Genomic DNA, 24176 nt, shown 5'->3' with positions numbered 1-24176 from the left:
TTAAACTGTAAGTGTTTCTATTTGTTTTGGGTTCTTGAGTACATGTTCTGCATTATTGCAATACTCTTTAGTCTTCTATCTGGACACACCTAGCGTTACTGTATACACAGAGTTTAATCTGTTCATGAAACCTTGTCAGACTCGTTCCTCTGGGTTGGGCTTTTTATGGCAGCTTACAATTCAGGTGTTTTACTTGTCTACAGATGTAATATTTTTTGTGATTTAATTAAATAAGAACCTTTTCCTGGTTTGGAAAGTTTACAAGAAGCAAGAGTTGTTATGCCCATTTTATTTCTTAGAGAACCACCAGACAAACAGAGTTTCTATGGCAGGTTGAAAGAAAACAAAAACAATGCTGCATGGCAAACTCAGACATAGGGGCTCAAGTTGAAGTGATGTTTTAGCATCTTGGTGAAGTAATTAGGGTGTCATTGCAAATCTGTGATGCTTTTAGAGGCATAAATGGAGGGGGAGGGGGAAAAGGGGAGAGAGCAGGATGGCAGACGGGGGCGGGGGGTGGGGGAATGGGCGGAGGGGGCAGAGGGTGTCAGCTGCTGCATATAATGGCCGGTCCATCCCTCTTTTACACACTTCCTCCTTCTCCCTCTATATTTTTGCTTCGTTTTTACTAGCTCTCCGTGCAAACCTAAAGGTGAGTAGAGAAAAGTTGAAAGAATTTGTTGTGGGTGTGTTCAAGGAAATGTTTTGCAGAGTATATGTTTTTCAGATCCTAGAGTGCACTGAGTTCAGATTATCGTTAGTGGTTTTTTTATTGTTTCTAGTGATTTTCCATTGTAAATAATACTGCTGCTAACTGTTAAAGTTTTTTATGGTCCATGAATACATACTTCTCAGGTTATCTTTTTGTGTGCAGAATTATTTCTTCACCTCTCTCTCTCTCTCTCTCTCTCTCTCTCTCTCACTCACACACACACACACACACAGAGACTCACACACACACTCACTCACACACACTCACATATATGGCCTTGTTTTAATCTCCCTCAAGCATATTCCTTGCCTCTCATGCTTAGTGCTATTCCAATGTAAGATATAGTATGTGCTTCACTTAGATTTTGCTCGATTATGAGACTGTGATGTGAACTGTCTGCAAAAGATTTTTCGTTTTGTCGAATGTTAGCTACAGTCAGATTTCTTTGCTCTCCTTTGTTCGCTAACCCACTGTCTTAAATATAGAGAACAGCTAGGGCGTTGGCCATAATCTGCTTATGTTTAAACCAACTGTTTTACTTTACCACTCCTCTTTAGTCCATCCTCCTCTTTTTTTGCCTATTATTCCATCTCTCCTCCCTCCTGGATTATGTCTTCTTTTTGGGTGATTCATCCAATCACAGCAGAGAATGAAGCACTTTCTTACTCCCCTTAGGCCAAAGCTAGGCGTGGCACACTGTGTATTGATGTGTGTGTGCGTGTGCATGCACGTGAGGGTGTGTGTGTTCGGAGGCATAACCTCCTTCACTCAAATACATCAGTTACAACAAATATAACAAAACAAATAGTGGCTGTTATAAAATGATTATATGATTGTTGCAGGCAGTGGTGGCTTAGTGGTTAAGGCTCTGGGTTACTGATCAGAAGGTCAGGGGTTTAAGCCCCAGCACTGCCAAGCTGCCACTATTGGGCCCTTGAGCAAGGCTCTTAACCCTTTCTGCTCCAGGGGCTCTGACCCCAACTTCCTGGTATGCTGGGGTATGTGAAGAAAAGAATTTCACTGTGACCAATAAAGTCTCATTATCATTATTATAAATTCTCCCTCTTTGAAACAGAAATGATCCGGTTAATTTATTTGCCTACCTGTTGATGCTAAAGCGCTGATCACTAAGGATAATAAACTAAATAAAATCTCCATACAGTTGTTCCATAGACTACATTCAGTAGAGCAAAATGCATAGTGCATGGTCCCTGCAGCCTTTACTGCTCATCTCATGACCGAAAAAAAATCTGCCTCTTTAATTTCTATGAGTACTTAGTTTTTATTTGCTACAAAGAGGATGAGACACATGTCTTTTATCCTCACAGGATAAAATAAAACTCATTGCAATAAATTATGCATGTGAACTTTTTGTTTTATAATTTTTTCTTTCCAAAAGTCATCATGTCTGGTCTGCAGCAAGGCATGGCATTGCTTATCTCTACCTTTCATAAATATTCTGGCAAGGAGGGCGACAAATTTACTCTTTCCAAGGGAGAGCTAAAAGATCTGCTCAACAACGAGCTGGGAGACGTGTTGGGGGTGAGATATGCTTTTATACCCTACAGAAGAGATTCATTAGCTTTTATATTGACAGATTTAGAGATTCTGCACAATTCTGGTGAATTAAAAAAATGAAATAATTTGCCATTTCTTTATATGTTTTGGTTAACAGAAGTCCAACGACAAGGCCGCACTGGACAAGATTTTTAAGGACCTGGACGCTAATGCTGATGGTGTTGTGGACTTCCAAGAGTATGTCACCCTGGTGGCCTGCATTACCATGCTCTGCAATGAGTTCTTCTCAAAGAAGTAATCAATGGGGTCTGACCCTTACCAGCCACAATAGTGCATAAACACACATACCAGTTATCTATATGTTTTTTTGTTGTTGTTGTTTGATACACAGAAATAAATGTTTGGCATCTTACAATGATAAATGAATGAGGAAAATAAAAGTCTGAAATAAACTATTTTAATAAGTTTTAAATAAAAACCGGCTGTGTTAATTAAATGTGTGCATGTGTGTACTTGTGGTTGGACATAGCAAATGTCAGAACAGAAAATCAATTGCATATGTTAAATGGAATATTTTTATGTAATTAATAAAAGACAGTAAAAGTTCTCCACTGATGGACATGAATACGTATATCGGCTCATAACAATACATGTAATAATCTCAGAAAATGAGTGTGTAGATTTCAAAATGGATCAAAAATCAAATGTGACTCCAGGCTGCTGCAGACACAGACATTTATTCCATTTGCACAGGGAAAAAAACATTTAGTTCTGATTTGGTTGCTTCTTAAAGTCATAATGCATGTGCAGAGCCACTATATAGTCAGTGTAACCAATAGCAAGACATATTTGGCTGTTGTTTGTTGCAGAGATATAGAAAATATCCCAAGAGCATTAAAATATTTTCTTTCCATAAGTGTCATATTCTGCACTGCCCATTCTTCAATTACCATTCTTCAATAGACAGATGAACACCTAGGTCCAACATGTAGCTTGCTCCGTACTTTTCTCCAAAAAGTGCACAGACAGTTCAACCCCAATTCTGAAAAAGTTGGGACAGTATGGACAATGCTAATGAAAACAAAGAGGAGTGATTTGTAACTGTACTTTGAATTGTATTTAGACAAAAAACATATAAAGACAAGGTATTTGATGTTTTACCTAATCAACTGCATAGTTTTTTGAAGGTAAACATTTATTTTGAAATTGATGCATGCAACACATTCTAAAAAAGTTGGGACAGGGGCTATTTAGGACTAATAGCAACGTGACAAATTGAAATAAGGTGATGTGAAACAGGTAATCGTCTAATCATAGTATATAAGGAACCTCCAAAAAAGGTCTAGTCCTTCAAGAGCAAGGATTGCAACCATGTCACACCACTCTTCATCGCCCTCCACTGGCTTCCTGTAGCCACACGTATCAAATTCAAGGCTTTGATGCTCACGTATAAGACCTTGTCTGGAACAGCACCACCCTACCTCAACACTCTCCTTGAGGTTTGCGTTCCCTCACGCAGTCTGCGATTGGTTAACGACCGACGCTTAGTAGTGCCTACTCAGCGTGGCTCAAGGTCCCTTTCCAGAACCTTTAAACTAACCGTCCCTCAGTGGTGGAATGAATTTCCAGCATCAATCCGGGCTGCTGAATCTGTCACTTTATAAAAAATAAAAAATAAAAAAACAACTAAAGACCCACCTCTTCCGCAAGCATTTAACTAACCTCTAACTTGTCAAACCCCCATTATTTAAAAATAATAATAATAACAATAATAAGAATTACACTGGCTCTTACACCTTTACTCTACGCACTTTGATTCTCTAGAACTTATTTAAAAATCTTGTATTGTATCCCTACTTGTATTGTTCTCCGCTTGACATATTGCTTTGCTTGTATTTCCTCATTTGAAAGCCACTTTGGATAAAACCGTCTGCTAAATGAATAAATGTATATGTAAATGTAAATTTGCTGTTTGTGTTTTGTGGTCCGATGAGCCAACATTTCAAATAGTTTTTGGACAAAACAGCCGTCATGTTCTATGGGCCAAAGAGGAAAAGGACCATTCAAGCTGTTTTCAGTGTCAGGTCCAAAAGCCAGAGTCTGTCATGGTATGAGGGTGTGTCAGTGCCCACGGCATGGGTATCTCGCACATATGTGAGGGCACCATTAATGCAGAAAGATATGTACACATTTTGGAGCAACATATGCTGCATCCAGAGCAGGACAACGCCGAACCACATTATGAATGGATTACAAGTTCATGGTTGCATAAGCAGAGAGTGCGGGTGCTACCATGGCCTGCTGCAGTCCTGACCTGTCTCTGATTGAGAATGTTTGGCGCATTATGAAGCGAAAATAAGGCAACGAATACCCCATATAGTTATGCAGCTGATGAAATGCATAATGGATGAATGGGGGAAAATTCTGCTTGCTAAACTTAATCTAATGGTGTCTTCAGTGCCCAAACACTTAGTAAGTGTTATTAAAAGAAAAGGCGATGTTACACAGCGGTAAACAGTCAACTGTCCCAACTTTTTTGGAGTGTGTTGTGTTACAAGCCTCAAGCATGAGTAACCTGTGAACAGATATTGTTTACTGTTTTGTACAGGAAAATCAGACTCAGGAGATGTTACTTGTGATTGCTCAGCAGGCTGTTCTCTGTCTGAGGAGCGGAAGCATCGCGCAGCCCTACTAGCACTCACATAAGTGAACACTCCCCCTTGTGGCATAATCAAGCAATTGCACCCTAAAAAATACTACTCACATACGTTGCAAAAATGCATTCAAATTGTTCCTTTTATACAGGCCAATACACAAAACAACTTAACAATTGTGACAATACATTTGTAGGCATCACAGTTGCAGTCATCAGATTTTAAATTAGTGTATATTTTCAAAAATAAATGAAATTCACAAAGTAAAACATCAAATGGCCGGCTGTGGCACAGGTGGTAGAGTGGGTTATCCACTAATCGTAGGGTTGGTGGTTCGATTCCCGGCCCATGTGACTCCACATACAGAACCATCCTTGGGCAAGACACTGAATCCCAAGTTGCTCACGATGTCAAGTTGGCATGATGGCAGCTCTGCTTCCATTTGTGTGTGTGAATGCATGAATGAGACACAGTGTAAAGCACTTTGGATAAAAGTGCTATATAAGTGCAGACCATTTACCATCAAATAATGTGTGTTCAATAGATGGGGTAAACTGAATTTTCAAATGACTATTTTTGTTGTAGGTTTTTTTTGTTGTTGTTTTGTTTTTTTTTCATCTTCCCTCCTGTCCCAACATTTTTGGAATTGGGGTTGTGCATAACAAGTTTTTTAAAAAAAAAGATAAATGTGACAACAAATAATAATAACAGACTAACTCTTTACCTATTATTAATACTTAAATTTTTATACATTCTGGGGTATGAACAGGTGTGCTGCATATTTAATAGACTTAAGTAAGCCTATATTTCCCAGTACTAAACTTTGGTTAGATTTCTATAGGTGTAGAAAGCTTTAACCATTGTGGCATTGCCTGAAATGTTTAACAAGGAGCTTCTGCAAACACGTGAGCATGTAAGGTCACAAACAGACAAACAGAGTTTCTATGGCAGGTTGAAAGAAAAGAAAAACAATGCTGCTTGGCAAACTCAGACATAGGGGCTCAGGATGAAGTGATGTTTTAGCATCTTGGTGAAGCAATCAGGGTGACATCACTTTTATAAGCATAAATGGAGAGGGAGAGAGAAAAGGGGAGGGAGCAGGTTGGCAGACTGGGGTGGAGAAAAGGGCGGAGGGGGCAGAAGGTGTCAGCTGCTGCATATAATGACCGGTCCATCTCTGTTTGAGTCACTTTCTCCTTCTCCTTCTTCATTTCTGCTGGTCTAGCTCTTAGTGCAAAACTAAACGTGAGTAGAGATTAGTTGAAGAAATTTGTTGTGGGTGTACTCAAGAAAATGTTTTGCAGAGTATATGTTTTTCAGATCCTAGTTTGCACTGAATTCAGATTGTTGTTGCTGTTTGTGTTGTTTTTCTTTGGGTTTTTTTTGTTTGTTTGTTTTTTAGTTGCAATTGTTACTAGTGATTTTCCATTGTAAATAATATTGCTGTAATTGAGTGTTTGAAAATTGAAATTTTTTTTTTTTTTTTTTTTATGTTCCGTGAATACATAGCATACTCTCTTGTTTCCAAGAGAGTATGCTATGTATTCCAAAAAGTTTAATTCATGGACATATTAAGCATCTTATTATTACCTTTTAATTACTAGTTTAATATTACTTTTTATAAGATTTATTAAAGTCTTGTATTTTACGTAATTATCCTGCATTTGCAGCATAGAACCCCTGATAATGTGATAATTCCCCTTTCCTATATAATTCCCCCTTACATATAAGCAGAGTTGGGTATAACGCATTACAAAGTAACTTGTTACTGTATTCTAATTACTTCTTTTGATAATGCAGTAATGTAAAATATTACACTTTAAATTTATGTTTTGTTCTCTTCTTTAGTACAATGTTGTAATAAAATGGTGTTCTTCTTGTCAACATTGGTAAACTGAACTAGAAAAAATATAAATACTAATAGTAAAGGCACAAGCTATTACAACTGTCTGATGTAACCTGTCTGGTTCATCCAATCACATCACAGAATGAAGCACTTTCTTACTCCCCTTAGGCCAATGCTAGGTGTAGCACACTGGGTATTGGTGTTTGTGTGTGTTTGTGTGTGTGTGTGTGTGTGTGTGTGTGTGCTCAGCATAACCTCCTTCACTCAAACACATCAGATGTTAGATATCTGTTCCACTGAGGAAAAACAAATAGTGACTGTAACTTATAAATTATAATTTAAAAAATAATTATAAATTCTCCCTCTCTGTATTTGAAACAGCAATGATCCGGTTCGTTTATTTGGCTGCCTGATTACTAAAGATAATAAAATCCCCATACAGTTGATCCATCGATTGCGTTCAGTAGAGCAAAATGCACAGTGCATGGTCCCTGCGGCATTTACTGCTCATCTAGTGACCGGAAAAAAAAAAAAAAAATCTGGCTCTTTAATTTCTCTGTGTACTTAAATATACACTGTAAAACCGGATAAGTTCATTTAACTCAAAAAATTTGAGGAAACTATTTACCTCAAAATTTTTAAGTTGATAAATCTATTTCTTTAAGTCAAATACACTTAAATATAACAAGTTTGAGTAAAATGTTATATTTGTTATATTTAAGTGTATTTGGCTTAAAGAAATTGATTTATCAACTTAAAAATTTTGAGGTAACTAGTTTCCTCAAATTTTTTGAGTTAAATGAACTTATCTGGTTTTACAGTGTAGAGAACAGCTAGGGCGTTGGCTATAATCCGCTTGTGTTTACACAAACTGTTTTACTTTACCACTCCTCTTTAGTCCTTCCTCCTTTTTTGCCTATTATTCCATCTCTCCTCCCTCATGGATTAGTTCTGTTTTTTGGGTGAGTCATCCAATCACAGCACAGAAGGATGCACTTTCTTACTCCCCTTAGGCCAATGCTAGGTGTGGCACACTGTGTATTGATGTGTGTGTGTGTGTGTGTGTGTGTGTGTGTGTGTGCGTCTGTGTGTCTGTGTGTGCTCAGCATAACCTCCTTCACTCAAACACATCAGTTCTTAGACATTTGTTATGTTGAGAAAAAATAAATAGTGGCATTTATAAAATTATAATAAATTCTCCTTCTTTGTATTTGAAACAGAAATGATCCGGTTCATTCATTTGCCTACCGGTTAATGCTAAAGCGCTGATCACTAAAGATAAACTAAACAAAATCTCCATACAGTTGTTCCATAGACTACATTCAGTAGACTACATTCAAAATGCATAGTGCATGGTCCCTGTAGCTTTTACTGCTCATCTCATGACCAAAAAAAAAAAAATCTGCCTCTTTAATTTCTCTGTGTACTTAATGTTTATTTACTACAAACAGGATGAGGCTACACATGTCTTTTATCCACATAGGATGCAAGTTCAGTGAGAAAACTCAATAAATAAATAAATAAATAAATAAATAAGGCATATAAACATTTTATTTGATAATTTTTTCTTTCAAGAAGTCATCATGTCTGATCTGCAAAAGGGCATGGCATTGCTTATCTCTACCTTTCATAAATATTCTGGCAAGGAGGGTGACAAACTTACTCTTACCAAGGGAGAGCTAAAAGATCTGCTCACCAAGGAGCTGGGAGATGCATTCGGGGTAAGATATGCTTTTATTCGTTACCGAAGAGATTCATTAGCTTTTATGTTGACAGATTTAGAGATTCTGCACAAATCTAATGAATTAAAAAATGACATCATCTGACATTTCTTTATATGTTTTGGTTAACAGAACTGCAAGGACCAGGCTGCACTGGACAATATGTTTAAGAAGCTGGACGCTAATGCTGATGGTGTTGTGGACTTCCAAGAGTATGTCACCATGGTGGCCTGCATTACCATGCTCTGTAACAAGTCATTGTCAAAGAAGTAATAAATGGGGACTGACCCTTACCAGCCACAATAGTGAATAAACATACATAACAATTATCTACATAATAGTTTTTTGTTTGTTTGTTTGTTTGTTTTGATAGAAAGATGGAAACAGAAATATTTGGCATATTACAATGATAAATGAATGAGGCAAATTAAAGTTTGTAATAAACTATTTTAATAAGTTTTAAATAAAACAGGCTGTGTTGATTAAATGTGTGCATGTGTGTATTTGTGGTCGGGGTAGCAAATGGCAGAACAGCAATTGCATATCTTAAACAAAATATATTTTAATGTAATTAATAAGAAACAGTGAAACTCTTCCACTGATGGACATGAATACATATATCAATCATAATAATAATAATATCCAAAAATGAGTGTGTAGATTTCAAAGTAGATCAAAGGTCAGACTTGGGCGTTTATTCCATTTGCACAGGAAAAAAAAACGTTTAGTTCTGAAATGGTTGCTTCTTTAATCATAATGCATATGTAGAGACACTATATAGTCAAGGCACCCAAAAAGAAAACATTTGGCTGCTATTTGTTGCAGAGATATAGAAAGTAGCCCAAGAGCACTAAAATATTTTTTCTATATGTGTCATACCCTGCACTGCACATTCTTCAATTACCAGACAGATGAACACTGAGGCCCCACATGCAGCTTACTACCTGCATCTCCCCAAAAAGAAAAGTGCACTGCACAGACAGTACCTAACAAGTAAAAATAAATAAATAAATATGACAATGAGTAAAAATAACAGTCTAACTCTTTACCTATTATTAAAGGGATCCCCAACTATGAAGACTTGTATGGTTTATTAGATTAACGCTGACATCCGCTATATAAATCCGCTATACAAAAACACTCTAGATGTCAGTTTTTAAAAAAAAAAAAAAACAATAAAAATCCTTGCACTTGTAGGATACCGTTTTTTGTTTACGTCACAATGCATTCTGGGTAGTGACGTCAAATGGTTGCAGAGGTCTTGATTCTCCAGCGACCCTACAGCAATATAAACATGTATTCAGCCGTTTCAATTTGAACCCGAGTGTAATATAAGCGAGGAGGCTAATATAGGAGACATTACTCTGAATGTACATCAAAATGAAGACGATCAGAGAGGTGAGGAGGCGAGAGTGGGACAAAATCAATGGTGTCCGTGTAGCAACTGCACGTCTATGCCAACCGAGAACGTTTGTTGTTCAAGGTAAGCATATGTATTAAACTATAGTATTACGATGAAACGTATTCTAATATCGATCATTTTTAGACATTATTAGCCATCTCGTCATCGTATACTTTATCCTGTTCAAATAGCAACAGCCAGCACGCTGCCACCATGTTATGAGCAAATCTGTGCTATCTACACATCTGCTGTGTTATGAGCAAATCTTTGCTATCTACACAGCTTCTGTGTGTACGAAGGTACTCATATTTTTGGAAAGTTAAGATTCTTGTGATTCGATTGATGTGAACCGTTTTGAGATACAATCACAACAGCAGCTACAATCAATGTCTCTGTCAGACCACCAAAATACAAACAAACAATTACAAAACGGAGGCAACTAACCTCATATGAATCCTCAGAGTAATCCACTGATCAATATCATCCTGATAAAAACAGTCTTGTTATACTGGCAAAGGTCCAAACAATCCAATCATGTAAAAATATTTAGTCCACCTTTCAGAAGAGACCAAAACCATGCATGTACTCCAAATGGTTCAAGAACAGCTTTAATTTTACTTTGGGTATGCCTTGGCTAGGCGGATTAGGCTAATTTTACAGGAGCTTTACTTTATGAGAATATACAGAAAAAATGCACTAACAACATGGTTACAGGTTTGATTATATTTACAGACATCCCTTGTAACACAGCACACAAAAACTAGAAAATTACAGCCAAAAGCAGCACATTGTGGCATTCTTTTCCTGCTGCGGGGGTTAGTAGCTAATTCTTATGAGTGCTCAAGTGCAACCATTTTACGTCATTGACTCAGAGTGCATTGTGCATGTCACGTGATGGCGGCCTCCGTAGGTTAAAATATGTATTAAACATTAAGGATTTTTTAAAAGAATTAACATATTTCATGTGTTTCTAACAACGTATTTTAGTAGGAGAGGGCAATTACTGCATATTAAGGCCTGCAAGTCTTCATTGTCGGGGTTCCTTTTAATAATGTGTTTGACCCGTTAAATTTTTATACATTCTGGGGTATGAACAGGTGTCCTGCATATTTAATAGGCTTAAGTAAGCCTATATTTCCCAGTACTAAACTTTGGTTAGATTTCTTTAGGTGTAGAAAGCTTGACCTATTGTGGCGTTGCCTGAAATGTTTAACAAGGAGCTTCTGCAAACACGTGAGCATGTAAGGTCACAAACAGACAAACAGAGTTTCTGCGGCAGGTTGAAAGAAAACAAAAACAATGCTGCATGGCAAACTCAGACATAGGGGGTCAAGTTGAAGTGATGTTTTAGCATCTTGGTAAAGCAATCAGGGTGGCATCACTTTTACAGGTATAAATGGAGAGGGAGAGAGAAAAGGGGAGGGAGCAGGATGGCAGACTGGGGGGGGAGAAAAGGGTGGACGGGGCAGAGGCTGTCAGCTGCTGTATATAATGGCCGGTCCATCCCTGTTTGAGTCACTTTCTCCTTCTCCTTCTTCATTTCTGCTGGTCCAGCTCTCCGTGCAAAACTAAAGGTGAATTTTTTTTTTTAATTGTTGTAGATGTGCTCAAGTAAATGTTTTGCAGAATATATGTTTTTCAGATCCTAGATTGCACTGAATTCAGATTGTGTGTGTGTGTGGTTTTTTTTTTTACTGTTGTTGATCTTGTTTTGTTTTTTGCAACTGTTGCTGGTGATTTCCCTTTGTAAATATTATTGCTGCTAACTAGCTGTTAATGTTTTTTTTTAATGTTCTGTGAATACATAGCCTACTCTCTCTCTCTCTCACACACACACACACACACACACACACACACACACACACACAATCACATACATACATAATCTTGTTTTAATCTCCCTAAAACATATTTGATTAGATTTCTATAAGTGTAGAAATCTTTAACCATTGTGCCATTGCCAGAAATGTTTGACAAAAATCTTCTGCAAACACTTGAGCTTGTAATGTCACAGCACACCAAATGATGAAGCATTAATTATTTCAACATTTAATGTAAGCACGCAAAAGTTTTCCATGTGATTTTTTTAAAAAATGTATGGATAATCCATGTACATATTAAGCATCTTCATTAGTACTTTTTAATTACTACTTCATTATTACTTTTTATAAGATTTATTACAGTCTTGTATTTTATAAAATTATCCTGCATATGCAGCATGGAGAAATCATTAATAATCCCTGATAATGTGATAATATAATTCCCCTTTCCTATATGATTCCCCCTCACATATAAGTAAAGCTGGGTATGAACATTCCATTTACATAAATATACTGTAGATGACTGACAAATGAAGAAAAAATGTCAAAGCATCTTAGTATGGCGTTCACTGTTGGATAATCCACCTAAGACCTGTTTTGATCCTGAACTGCGTAAGCTGATGTACCAACTGTTCAGAACTGGTTAAACTGGTCGTTCACCCTTGTGATGCTGGTTATGAGCTGGTGATCCAACTTTTAAGTTTAACAGTGGACTAATCTTCATGATGATATCTGCAGAATCTGAGGGGAGCGTGGTGATCTGTGGGGAACCAACACACACTTTTGTTCTTTTTGCTGAACTTCAACAATATCCAAGAAACACAATTAAGGACCAGCGTGACCTCGTGCATGCCTGCCAGAACATGTACACTGTCAGTGTTAGGTTAATCTTTAGTAAAGTAGCGACTCCTTGAGGTGATAAATATTTTGTTCACTTCTTCAGTACAACGTTGTAATAAACTAGTGTTCTCTTGTCAATATTGGTAAACTGATAAATACAATACGCTGATTAGAAAGAAAGAAAAAAACACTAATAGTAAAGGCACAGGATATTACAATTGATGGCAAATTCATGGCAAAAAATAAAGCATATAACCATTTTGTTTTATAATTTTTTCTTTCAAGGAGTCATCATGTCTGATCTGCAAAAGGGCATGGCATTGCTCATCTCTACCTTTCATAAATATTCTGGCAAGGAGGGTGACAAATGTACTCTTACCAAGGGAGAGCTAAAAGATCTGCTCACCAAGGAGCTGGGAGGTGCATTCGGGGTAAGATATGCTTTTATACGTTACCGAAGAGATTCATTAGCTTTTATATTGACAGATTTAGAGATTCTGCACAAATCTGGTGAATTAAAAAATGAAATCATCTGACATTTCTTTATATGTTTTGGTTAACAGAACTGCAACGACCAGGCCACATTGGACAAGATTTTTAAGGACCTGGACACTAATGCTGATGGTGTTGTGGACTTCCAAGAGTATGCCACCATGGTGGCCTGTACTACCATGCTCTGTAATAAGTCATTTTCAAAGAAGTAATAAATGGGGACTGACCCTTAACAGCCACAATAGTGCATGAACACATACCAATTATATTTTTTTATGCACAGAAAGAAATGTTTGGCATCTTACAGTGATAAATGAATGAGGCAAATTAAAGTTTGAAATAAACTATTTTAATAAGTTTTAAATAAAACAGGCTGTGTTGATTAAATGTGTGCATGTGTGTATTTGTGGTCGGGGTAGCAAATGGCAGAACAGCAATTGCATATCTTAAACAAAATATATTTTAATGTAATTAATAAGAAACAGTGAAACTCTTCCACTGATGGACATGAATACATATATCAATCATAATAATAATAATATCCAAAAATGAGTGTGTAGATTTCAAAGTAGATCAAAGGTCAGACTTGGGCGTTTATTCCATTTGCACAGGAAAAAAAAACGTTTAGTTCTGAAATGGTTGCTTCTTTAATCATAATGCATATGTAGAGACACTATATAGTCAAGGCACCCAAAAAGAAAACATTTGGCTGCTATTTGTTGCAGAGATATAGAAAGTAGCCCAAGAGCACTAAAATATTTTTTCTATATGTGTCATACCCTGCACTGCACATTCTTCAATTACCAGACAGATGAACACTGAGGCCCCACATGCAGCTTACTACCTGCATCTCCCCAAAAAGAAAAGTGCACTGCACAGACAGTACCTAACAAGTAAAAATAAATAAATAAATATGACAATGAGTAAAAATAACAGTCTAACTCTTTACCTATTATTAAAGGGATCCCCAACTATGAAGACTTGTATGGTTTATTAGATTAACGCTGACATCCGCTATATAAATCCGCTATACAAAAACAGGCAGGTTTCTGCCTGGTTTCTGCGGCAGGTTGAAAGAAAACAAAAACAATGCTGCATGGCAAACTCAGACATAGGGGTTCAAGTTGAAGTGATGTTTTAGCATCTCGGTGAAGCAATTAGGGTGGCATCACTTTTACAGGTATAAATGGAGAGGGAGAGAGTAATGGTGAGATAACAGGATGGCAGACTGGGGGGAGAAAAGGGCAGACGGGGCAGAGGGTGTCGGATGCTGCATATAATGGCCGGTCCATCCCTGTTTGAGTCACGTTTTCCTTCTCCTTCTTCATTTTTCTGGTCTAGCTCTCAGTGCAAAACTAAAGGTGAGTAGAGAAATGCTGAAAGAATTTGTTGTGTGTGCGGTGTAGGAAATGTTTCACATTAACGGCATTTGGCAGACACTCTTATCCAGAGTGCCTTATATATATCTCATTTATACAACTGAGTAGTTGAGAGTTAAGGGCCTTGCTCAACAGTGGTAGCTTGGCAGTGCTGGGATTTGAACTCATGACCTTCCAATCAGTAGACCATACATTAATTTAGATGACTGACAAATGAAGAAAAAATTTAAAACGTCTTAGTATGGCGTTCACTGTTGGATAATCCACCTAAGACCTGTTTTGATCCTGAACTGCGTAAGCTGATGTACCAACTGTTCAGAACTGGTTCAACTGGTCGTTCACCCTTGTGATGCTGGTTATAAGCTGGTGATCCAACTTTTAAGTTTAACAGTGGACTAATCTTCACGATGATATCTGCAGAATCTGAGGGGAGCGTGGTGATCTGTGGGGAACCAACACACACATTGGTTCTTTTTGCTAAACTTCAACAATATCCAAGAAACACAATTAAGGTCCAGCGTGATCTCGTGCATGCCTGTCAGAACATGTACATTGTCAGTGTTAGGTTAATCTTTAGTAAAGCAGCGACTCCTTGAGGATCTACATGTTTTTGTTCAGTTCTTTAGTACAACGTTGTAATAATCTAGTGTTCCCTTGCCAACATTGGTAAACTGATAAATATAATGCACTGATTAGAAAAAAAACACTAATAGTAAAGACACAGGCTATTACAACTGTCTGGTGTAACCTGTCTGGTTCATCCAATCACAACACAGAAAGAAGCACTTTCTTACTCCCCTTAGGCCAAGGCTAGGTGTAGCACACTGTGGATGGATTCAAACACGGGTCGGTAAAGTGAAGTTCAGTTGTTCAGTCACTATGCCATAGGGCAGGGGCAGCAAGACAGAGAGTGTGTGGGCTTGAGTGTAAGCAAGGCTATGGCTCAAATCTAGGTCGACCAGTTAAATGTTTATACATTCCTGGGTATGAACAGTTGTGCTCATAGTTAATAGACTTAAGTAAGCCTATATTTCCCAGTACTAAACTTTGGTTATATTTCTATGGGTGTAGTATCTTTAACAATTGCGGCATTGCCTGCAACTTTTAACGTCTTAGCTTCTGCAAATATGTGAGCTTGTAAGGTCACAAATAGACAATCAGAGTTTCTTTGGCAGGTTGAAAGAAAAGAAAAACAATGCTGCATGGCAAACTCAGACATAGGGGCTCAGGATGAAGTGATGTTTTAGCATCTCGATTAAGCAATTAGGGTGGCATCACTTTTACAGGCATCGAAGTGATGACAGGGTGGGAGAGAGGAAAGGGGAGGGGACAGGGTGGGAGAGAGGAAAGGGGAGGGGACAGGGTGGGAGAGAGGAAAGGGGAGGGGACAGGGTGGGAGAGAGGAAAGGGGAGGGGACAGGATGGCAGACTGGGGGGAGAAAAGGGCGGACGAGGCAGAGGGTGTCAGCTGCTGCATATAATGGCCGGTCCATCCCTGTTTGGGTCACTTTCTCCTTCTCCTTCATTTCTGCTGGTCCAGCTCTCCGTGCAAAACTAAAGGTGAAATTTTTTTTTTAATTGTTGTAGATGTGCTCAAGTAAATGTTTTGCAGAATATATGTTTTTCAGATCCTAGATTGCACTGAATTCAAATTGTTGTTGCTCTTGTTTTGTTTTTTGCAACTGTTGCTGGTGATTTCCCTTTGTAAATATTATTACTGCTAACTAGCTGTTAATGTTTTTTTTTAATGTTCTGTGAATACATAGCCTACTCTCTCTCTCTCTCTCTCTCTCTCTCTCTCACACACACACACACACACACACACACACACACAATCACATACATACATAATCTTGTTTTAATCTCCCTAAAACATATTTGATTAGATTTCTATAAGTGTAGAAATCTTTAACCATTGTGCCATTGCCAGAAATGTTTGACAAAAATCTTCTGCAAACACTTGAGCTTGTAATGTCACAGCACACCAAATGATGAAGCATTAATTATTTCAACATTTAATGTAAGCACGCAAAAGTTTTCCATGTGATTTTTTTAAAAAATGTATGGATAATCCATGTACATATTAAGCATCTTCATTAGTACTTTTTAATTACTACTTCATTATTACTTTTTATAAGATTTATTACAGTCTTGTATTTTATAAAATTATCCTGCATATGCAGCATGGAGAAATCATTAATAATCCCTGATAATGTGATAATATAATTCCCCTTTCCTATATGATTCCCCCTCACATATAAGTAAAGCTGGGTATGAACATTCCATTTACATAAATATACTGTAGATGACTGACAAATGAAGAAAAAATGTCAAAGCATCTTAGTATGGCGTTCACTGTTGGATAATCCACCTAAGACCTGTTTTGATCCTGAACTGCGTAAGCTGATGTACCAACTGTTCAGAACTGGTTAAACTGGTCGTTCACCCTTGTGATGCTGGTTATGAGCTGGTGATCCAACTTTTAAGTTTAACAGTGGACTAATCTTCATGATGATATCTGCAGAATCTGAGGGGAGCGTGGTGATCTGTGGGGAACCAACACACACTTTTGTTCTTTTTGCTGAACTTCAACAATATCCAAGAAACACAATTAAGGACCAGCGTGACCTCGTGCATGCCTGCCAGAACATGTACACTGTCAGTGTTAGGTTAATCTTTAGTAAAGTAGCGACTCCTTGAGGTGATAAATATTTTGTTCACTTCTTCAGTACAACGTTGTAATAAACTAGTGTTCTCTTGTCAACATTGGTAAACTGATAAATACAATACGCTGATTAGAAAGAAAGAAAAAAACACTAATAGTAAAGGCACAGGATATTACAATTGATGGCAAATTCATGGCAAAAAATAAAGCATATAACCATTTTGTTTTATAATTTTTTCTTTCAAGGAGTCATCATGTCTGATCTGCAAAAGGGAATGGCATTGCTCATCTCTACCTTTCATAAATATTCTGGCAAGGAGGGTGACAAATGTACTCTTACCAAGGGAGAGCTAAAAGATCTGCTCACCAAGGAGCTGGGAGGTGCATTCGGGGTAAGATATGCTTTTATACGTTACCGAAGAGATTCATTAGCTTTTATATTGACAGATTTAGAGATTCTGCACAAATCTGGTGAATTAAAAAATGAAATCATCTGACATTTCTTTATATGTTTTGGTTAACAGAACTGCAACGACCAGGCCACACTGGACAAGATTTTTAAGGACCTGGACACTAATGCTGATGGTGTTGTGGACTTCCAAGAGTATGCCACCATGGTGGCCTGTACTACCATGCTCTGTAATAAGTCATTTTCAAAGAAGTAATAAATGGGGACTGACCCTTAACAGCCACAATAGTGCATAAACACATACCAATTATATTTTTTCATGCACAGAAAGAAATGTTTGGCATCTTACAATGATAAATGAATGAGGCAAATTAAAGTTTGTAATAAACTATTTTAATAAGTTTTAAATAAAACAGGCTGTGTTGATTAAATGTGTGCATGTGTGTATTTGTGGTCGGGGTAGCAAATGGCAGAACAGCAATTGCATATCTTAAACAAAATATATTTTAATGTAATTAATAAGAAACAGTGAAACTCTTCCACTGATGGACATGAATACATATATCAATCATAATAATAATAATATCCAAAAATGAGTGTGTAGATTTCAAAGTAGATCAAAGGTCAGACTTGGGCATTTATTCCATTTGCACAGGAAAAAAAAACGTTTAGTTCTGAAATGGTTGCTTCTTTAATCATAATGCATATGCAGAGACACTATATAGTCAAGGCACCCAAAAAGAAAACATTTGGCTGCTATTTGTTGCAGAGATATAGAAAGTAGCCCAAGAGCACTAAAATATTTTTTTCTATATGTGTCATACCCTGCACTGCACATTCTTCAATTACCAGACAGATGAACACTGAGGCCCCACATGCAGCTTACTACCTGCATCTCCCCAAAAAGAAAAGTGCACTGCACAGACAGTACCTAACAAGTAAAAATAAATAAATAAATATGACAATGAGTAAAAATAACAGTCTAACTCTTTACCTATTATTAAAGGGATCCCCAACTATGAAGACTTGTATGGTTTATTAGATTAACGCTGACATCCGCTATATAAATCCGCTATACAAAAACACTCTAGATGTCAGTTTTTAAAAAAAAAAAAAAACAATAAAAATCCTTGCACTTGTAGGTTACCGTTTTTTGTTTACGTCACAATGCATTCTGGGTAGTGACGTCAAATGGTTGCAGAGGTCTTGATTCTCCAGCGACCCTACAGCAATATAAACATGTATTCAGCCGTTTCAATTTGAACCCGAGTGTAATATAAGCGAGGAGGCTAATATAGGAGACATTACTCTGAATGTACATCAAAATGAAGACGATCAGAGAGGTGAGGAGGCGAGAGTGGGACAAAATCAATGGTGTCCGTGTAGCAACTGCACGTCTATGCCAACCGAGAACGTTTGTTGTTCAAGGTAAGCATATGTATTAAACTATAGTATTACGATGAAACGTATTCTAATATCGATCATTTTTAGACATTATTAGCCATCTCGTCATCGTATACTTTATCCTGTTCAAATAGCAACAGCCAGCACGCTGCCACCATGTTATGAGCAAATCTGTGCTATCTACACATCTGCTGTGTTATGAGCAAATCTTTGCTATCTACACAGCTTCTGTGTGTACGAAGGTACTCATATTTTTGGAAAGTTAAGATTCTTGTGATTCGATTGATGTGAACCGTTTTGAGATACAATCACAACAGCAGCTACAATCAATGTCTCTGTCAGACCACCAAAATACAAACAAACAATTACAAAACGGAGGCAACTAACCTCATATGAATCCTCAGAGTAATCCACTGATCAATATCATCCTGATAAAAACAGTCTTGTTATACTGGCAAAGGTCCAAACAATCCAATCATGTAAAAATATTTAGTCCACCTTTCAGAAGAGACCAAAACCATGCATGTACTCCAAATGGTTCAAGAACAGCTTTAATTTTACTTTGGGTATGCCTTGGCTAGGCGGATTAGGCTAATTTTACAGGAGCTTTACTTTATGAGAATATACAGAAAAAATGCACTAACAACATGGTTACAGGTTTGATTATATTTACAGACATCCCTTGTAACACAGCACACAAAAACTAGAAAATTACAGCCAAAAGCAGCACATTGTGGCATTCTTTTCCTGCTGCGGGGGTTAGTAGCTAATTCTTATGAGTGCTCAAGTGCAACCATTTTACGTCATTGACTCAGAGTGCATTGTGCATGTCACGTGATGGCGGCCTCCGTAGGTTAAAATATGTATTAAACATTAAGGATTTTTTAAAAGAATTAACATATTTCATGTGTTTCTAACAATGTATTTTAGTAGGAGAGGGCAATTACTGCATATTAAGGCCTGCAAGTCTTCATTGTCGGGGTTCCTTTTAATAATGTGTTTGACCCGTTAAATTTTTATACATTCTGGGGTATGAACAGGTGTCCTGCATATTTAATAGGCTTAAGTAAGCCTATATTTCCCAGTACTAAACTTTGGTTAGATTTCTACAGGTGTAGAAAGCTTTAACCTTTGTGGCATTGCCTGAAATGTTTAACAAGGAGCTTCTGCAAACACGTGAGCATGTAAGGTCACAAACAGACAAACAGAGTTTCTACGGCAGGTTGAAAGAAAACAAAAACAATGCTGCATGGCAAACTCATACATAGGGGTTCAAGTTGAAGTGATGTTTTAGCATCTCGGTGAAGCAATTAGGGTGGCATCACTTTTACAGGTATAAATGGAGAGGGAGAGAGTAATGGTGAGATAACAGGATGGCAGACTGGGGGGAGAAAAGGGCAGACGGGGCAGAGGGTGTCGGATGCTGCATATAATGGCCGGTCCATCCCTGTTTGAGTCACGTTTTCCTTCTCCTTCTTCATTTTTCTGGTCTAGCTCTCAGTGCAAAACTAAAGGTGAGTAGAGAAATGCTGAAAGAATTTGTTGTGTGTGCGGTGTAGGAAATGTTTCACATTAACGGCATTTGGCAGACACTCTTATCCAGAGTGCCTTATATATATCTCATTTATACAACTGAGTAGTTGAGAGTTAAGGGCCTTGCTCAACAGTGGTAGCTTGGCAGTGCTGGGATTTGAACTCATGACCTTCCAATCAGTAGACCATACATTAATTTAGATGACTGACAAATGAAGAAAAAATTTAAAACGTCTTAGTATGGCGTTCACTGTTGGATAATCCACCTAAGACCTGTTTTGATCCTGAACTGCGTAAGCTGATGTACCAACTGTTCAGAACTGGTTCAACTGGTCGTTCACCCTTGTGATGCTGGTTATAAGCTGGTGATCCAACTTTTAAGTTTAACAGTGGACTAATCTTCACGATGATATCTGCAGAATCTGAGGGGAGCGTGGTGATCTGTGGGGAACCAACACACACATTGGTTCTTTTTGCTAAACTTCAACAATATCCAAGAAACACAATTAAGGTCCAGCGTGATCTCGTGCATGCCTGTCAGAACATGTACATTGTCAGTGTTAGGTTAATCTTTAGTAAAGCAGCGACTCCTTGAGGATCTACATGTTTTTGTTCAGTTCTTTAGTACAACGTTGTAATAATCTAGTGTTCCCTTGCCAACATTGGTAAACTGATAAATATAATGCACTGATTAGAAAAAAAACACTAATAGTAAAGACACAGGCTATTACAACTGTCTGGTGTAACCTGTCTGGTTCATCCAATCACAACACAGAAAGAAGCACTTTCTTACTCCCCTTAGGCCAAGGCTAGGTGTAGCACACTGTGGATGGATTCAAACACGGGTCGGTAAAGTGAAGTTCAGTTGTTCAGTCACTATGCCATAGGGCAGTGGCAGCAAGACAGAGAGTGTGTGGGCTTGAGTGTAAGCAAGGCTGTGGCTCAAATCCAGGTCGACCAGTTAAATGTTTATACATTCCTGGGTATGAACAGTTGTGCTCATAGTTAATAGACTTAAGTAAGCCTATATTTCCCAGTACTAAACTTTGGTTATATTTCTATGGGTGTAGTATCTTTAACAATTGCGGCATTGCCTGAAACTTTTAACGTCTTAGCTTCTGCAAATATGTGAGCTTGTAAGGTCACAAATAGACAATCAGAGTTTCTTTGGCAGGTTGAAAGAAAAGAAAAACAATGCTGCATGGCAAACTCAGACATAGGGGCTCAGGATGAAGTGATGTTTTAGCATCTCGATTAAGCAATTAGGGTGGCATCACTTTTACAGGCATCGAAGTGATGACAGGGTGGGAGAGAGGAAAGGGGAGGGGACAGGGTGGGAGAGAGGAAAGGGGAGGGGAAAGGGGAGGGGACAGGGTGGGAGAGAGGAAAGGGGAGGGGACAGGGTGGGAGAGAGGAAAGGGGAGTGAGCAGGATGGCAGACTGGGGGGAGAAAAGGGCGGACGAGGCAGAGGGTGTCAGCTGCTGCATATAATGGCCGGTCCATCCCTGTTTGGGTCACTTTCTCCTTCTCCTTCATTTCTGCTGGTCCAGCTCTCCGTGCAAAACTAAAGGTGAAATTTTTTTTTTAATTGTTGTAGATGTGCTCAAGTAAATGTTTTGCAGAATATATGTTTTTCAGATCCTAGATTGCACTGAATTCAAATTGTTGTTGCTCTTGTTTTGTTTTTTGCAACTGTTGCTGGTGATTTCCCTTTGTAAATATTATTGCTGCTAACTAGCTGTTAATGTTTTTTTTTAATGTTCTGTGAATACATAGCCTACTCTCTCTCTCTCTCTCTCTCTCTCTCTCTCTCACACACACACACACACACACACACACACACAATCACATACATACATAATCTTGTTTTAATCTCCCTAAAACATATTTGATTAGATTTCTATAAGTGTAGAAATCTTTAACCATTGTGCCATTGCCAGAAATGTTTGACAAAAATCTTCTGCAAACACTTGAGCTTGTAATGTCACAGCACACCAAATGATGAAGCATTAATTATTTCAACATTTAATGTAAGCACGCAAAAGTTTACCATGTGATTTTTTTAAAAAATGTATGGATAATCCATGTACATATTAAGCATCTTCATTAGTACTTTTTAATTACTACTTCATTATTACTTTTTATAAGATTTATTACAGTCTTGTATTTTATAAAATTATCCTGCATATGCAGCATGGAGCAATCATTAATAATCCCTGATAATGTGATAATATAATTCCCCTTTCCTATATGATTCCCCCTCACATATAAGTAAAGCTGGGTATGAACATTCCATTTACATAAATATACTGTAGATGACTGACAAATGAAGAAAAAATGTCAAAGCATCTTAGTATGGCGTTCACTGTTGGATAATCCACCTAAGACCTGTTTTGATCCTGAACTGCGTAAGCTGATGTACCAACTGTTCAGAACTGGTTAAACTGGTCGTTCACCCTTGTGATGCTGGTTATGAGCTGGTGATCCAACTTTTAAGTTTAACAGTGGACTAATCTTCATGATGATATCTGCAGAATCTGAGGGGAGCGTGGTGATCTGTGGGGAACCAACACACATATTGGTTCTTTTTGCTGAACTTCAGCAATATCCAAGAAACACAATTAAAGTCCAGCGTGACCTCGTGCATGCCTGTCAGAACATGTACATTGTCAGTGTTAGGTTAATCTTTGGTAAAGTAGCGACTCCATGAGGAAATAAATATTTTGTTCACCTCTTTAGTACAACTTTGTAATAAACTAGTGTTCTCTTGTCAATATTGGTAAACTGATCAATACAATATGCTGATTAGACAAAAAACAAAAACTAATAGTAAAGGCACAGGATATTACAACAGATGGCAAACTCATGGCAAAAAATAAAGCATATAACCATTTTGTTTTATAATTTTTTCTTTCAAGGAGTCATCATGTCTGATCTGCAAAAGGGCATGGCATTGCTCATCTCTACCTTTCATAAATATTCTGGCAAGGAGGGTGACAAATGTACTCTTACCAAGGGAGAGCTAAAAGATCTGCTCACCAAGGAGCTGGGAGGTGCATTCGGGGTAAGATATGCTTTTATACGTTACCGAAGAGATTCATTAGCTTTTATATTGACAGATTTAGAGATTCTGCACAAATCTGGTGAATTAAAAAATGAAATCATCTGACATTTCTTTATATGTTTTGGTTAACAGAACTGCAACGACCAGGCCACACTGGACAAGCTTTTTAAGGACCTGGACACTAATGCTGATGGTGTTGTGGACTTCCAAGAGTATGCCACCATGGTGGCCTGTACTACCATGCTCTGTAATAAGTCATTGTCAAAGAAGTAATAAATGGGGACTGACCCTTAACAGCCACAATAGTGCATAAACACATACCAATTATATTTTTTCATGCACAGAAAGAAATGTTTGGCATCTTACAATGATAAATGAATGAGGCAAATTAAAGTTTGAAATAAACTATTTTAATAAGTTTTAAATAAAACAGGCTGTGTTGATTAAATGTGTGCATGTGTGTATTTGTGGTCGGGGTAGCAAATGGCAGAACAGCAATTGCATATCTTAAACAAAATATATTTAAATGTAATTAATAAGAAACAGTGAAACTCTTCCACTGATGGACATGAATACATATATCAATCATAATAATAATAATATCCAAAAATGAGTGTGTAGATTTCAAAGTAGATCAAAGGTCAGACTTGGGCATTTATTCCATTTGCACAGGGAAAAAAAACGTTTAGTTCTGAAATGGTTGCTTCTTTAATCAT

At 37.6% G+C, this 24176-nt stretch overlaps 5 protein-coding genes across 8 annotated transcripts; all 5 read left to right on the top strand.

Moving 5' to 3' along the window:
• Positions 1-534: 534 nt before the first annotated feature.
• LOC128606938 (ictacalcin) lies at positions 535-2836 on the top strand. 2 transcript variants are annotated; one of them, XM_053623515.1, is made up of 3 exons: positions 535-652; positions 2112-2254; positions 2388-2836. In XM_053623515.1, the coding sequence occupies exons 2-3, from the start codon at positions 2117-2119 to the stop codon at positions 2526-2528; spliced, it is 279 nt and encodes a 92-aa protein (XP_053479490.1). In that variant the 5' UTR covers positions 535-652; positions 2112-2116; the 3' UTR covers positions 2529-2836. The 2 variants fall into 2 exon arrangements, with proteins under 2 accessions (XP_053479490.1, XP_053479480.1); XM_053623505.1 differs by lacking the exon at positions 535-652 and having other exon boundaries at positions 2054-2254.
• Positions 572-8938, top strand: LOC128606950 (ictacalcin-like). 3 transcript variants are annotated; one of them, XM_053623544.1, is made up of 3 exons: positions 572-652; positions 8309-8451; positions 8584-8938. In XM_053623544.1, exons 2-3 carry the CDS (start codon positions 8314-8316, stop codon positions 8722-8724), a joined length of 279 nt encoding a protein of 92 aa, XP_053479519.1. In that variant the 5' UTR covers positions 572-652; positions 8309-8313; the 3' UTR covers positions 8725-8938. The 3 variants fall into 3 exon arrangements, with proteins under 3 accessions (XP_053479519.1, XP_053479503.1, XP_053479511.1); XM_053623528.1 differs by lacking the exon at positions 572-652 and adding an exon at positions 5996-6129 and having other exon boundaries at positions 8306-8451; XM_053623536.1 differs by lacking the exon at positions 572-652 and adding an exon at positions 6009-6129.
• Positions 8939-11327: 2389 nt separating this feature from the next.
• Positions 11328-13399, top strand: LOC128606970 (ictacalcin-like). The gene is made up of 3 exons (XM_053623556.1): positions 11328-11427; positions 12799-12944; positions 13077-13399. Exons 2-3 carry the CDS (start codon positions 12807-12809, stop codon positions 13215-13217), a joined length of 279 nt encoding a protein of 92 aa, XP_053479531.1. The 5' UTR covers positions 11328-11427; positions 12799-12806; the 3' UTR covers positions 13218-13399.
• A 2437-nt stretch (positions 13400-15836) lies between these two features.
• On the top strand, positions 15837-17893 carry LOC128606928 (ictacalcin-like). Its single transcript, XM_053623495.1, has 3 exons — positions 15837-15944; positions 17296-17441; positions 17574-17893. The coding sequence occupies exons 2-3, from the start codon at positions 17304-17306 to the stop codon at positions 17712-17714; spliced, it is 279 nt and encodes a 92-aa protein (XP_053479470.1). The 5' UTR covers positions 15837-15944; positions 17296-17303; the 3' UTR covers positions 17715-17893.
• Positions 17894-21857: 3964 nt separating this feature from the next.
• Positions 21858-23882, top strand: LOC128611795 (ictacalcin). Its single transcript, XM_053631628.1, has 3 exons — positions 21858-21966; positions 23315-23460; positions 23593-23882. The coding sequence occupies exons 2-3, from the start codon at positions 23323-23325 to the stop codon at positions 23731-23733; spliced, it is 279 nt and encodes a 92-aa protein (XP_053487603.1). The 5' UTR covers positions 21858-21966; positions 23315-23322; the 3' UTR covers positions 23734-23882.
• The last annotated feature ends 294 nt before the right edge of the window (positions 23883-24176 follow it).

The sequence above is a fragment of the Ictalurus furcatus genome, chromosome 1 (assembly GCF_023375685.1).
Source record: "Ictalurus furcatus strain D&B chromosome 1, Billie_1.0, whole genome shotgun sequence".
NCBI classification, from domain to species: Eukaryota; Metazoa; Chordata; class Actinopteri; order Siluriformes; family Ictaluridae; genus Ictalurus; species Ictalurus furcatus.
This window is presented reverse-complemented; position numbering and strand designations above follow the sequence as displayed.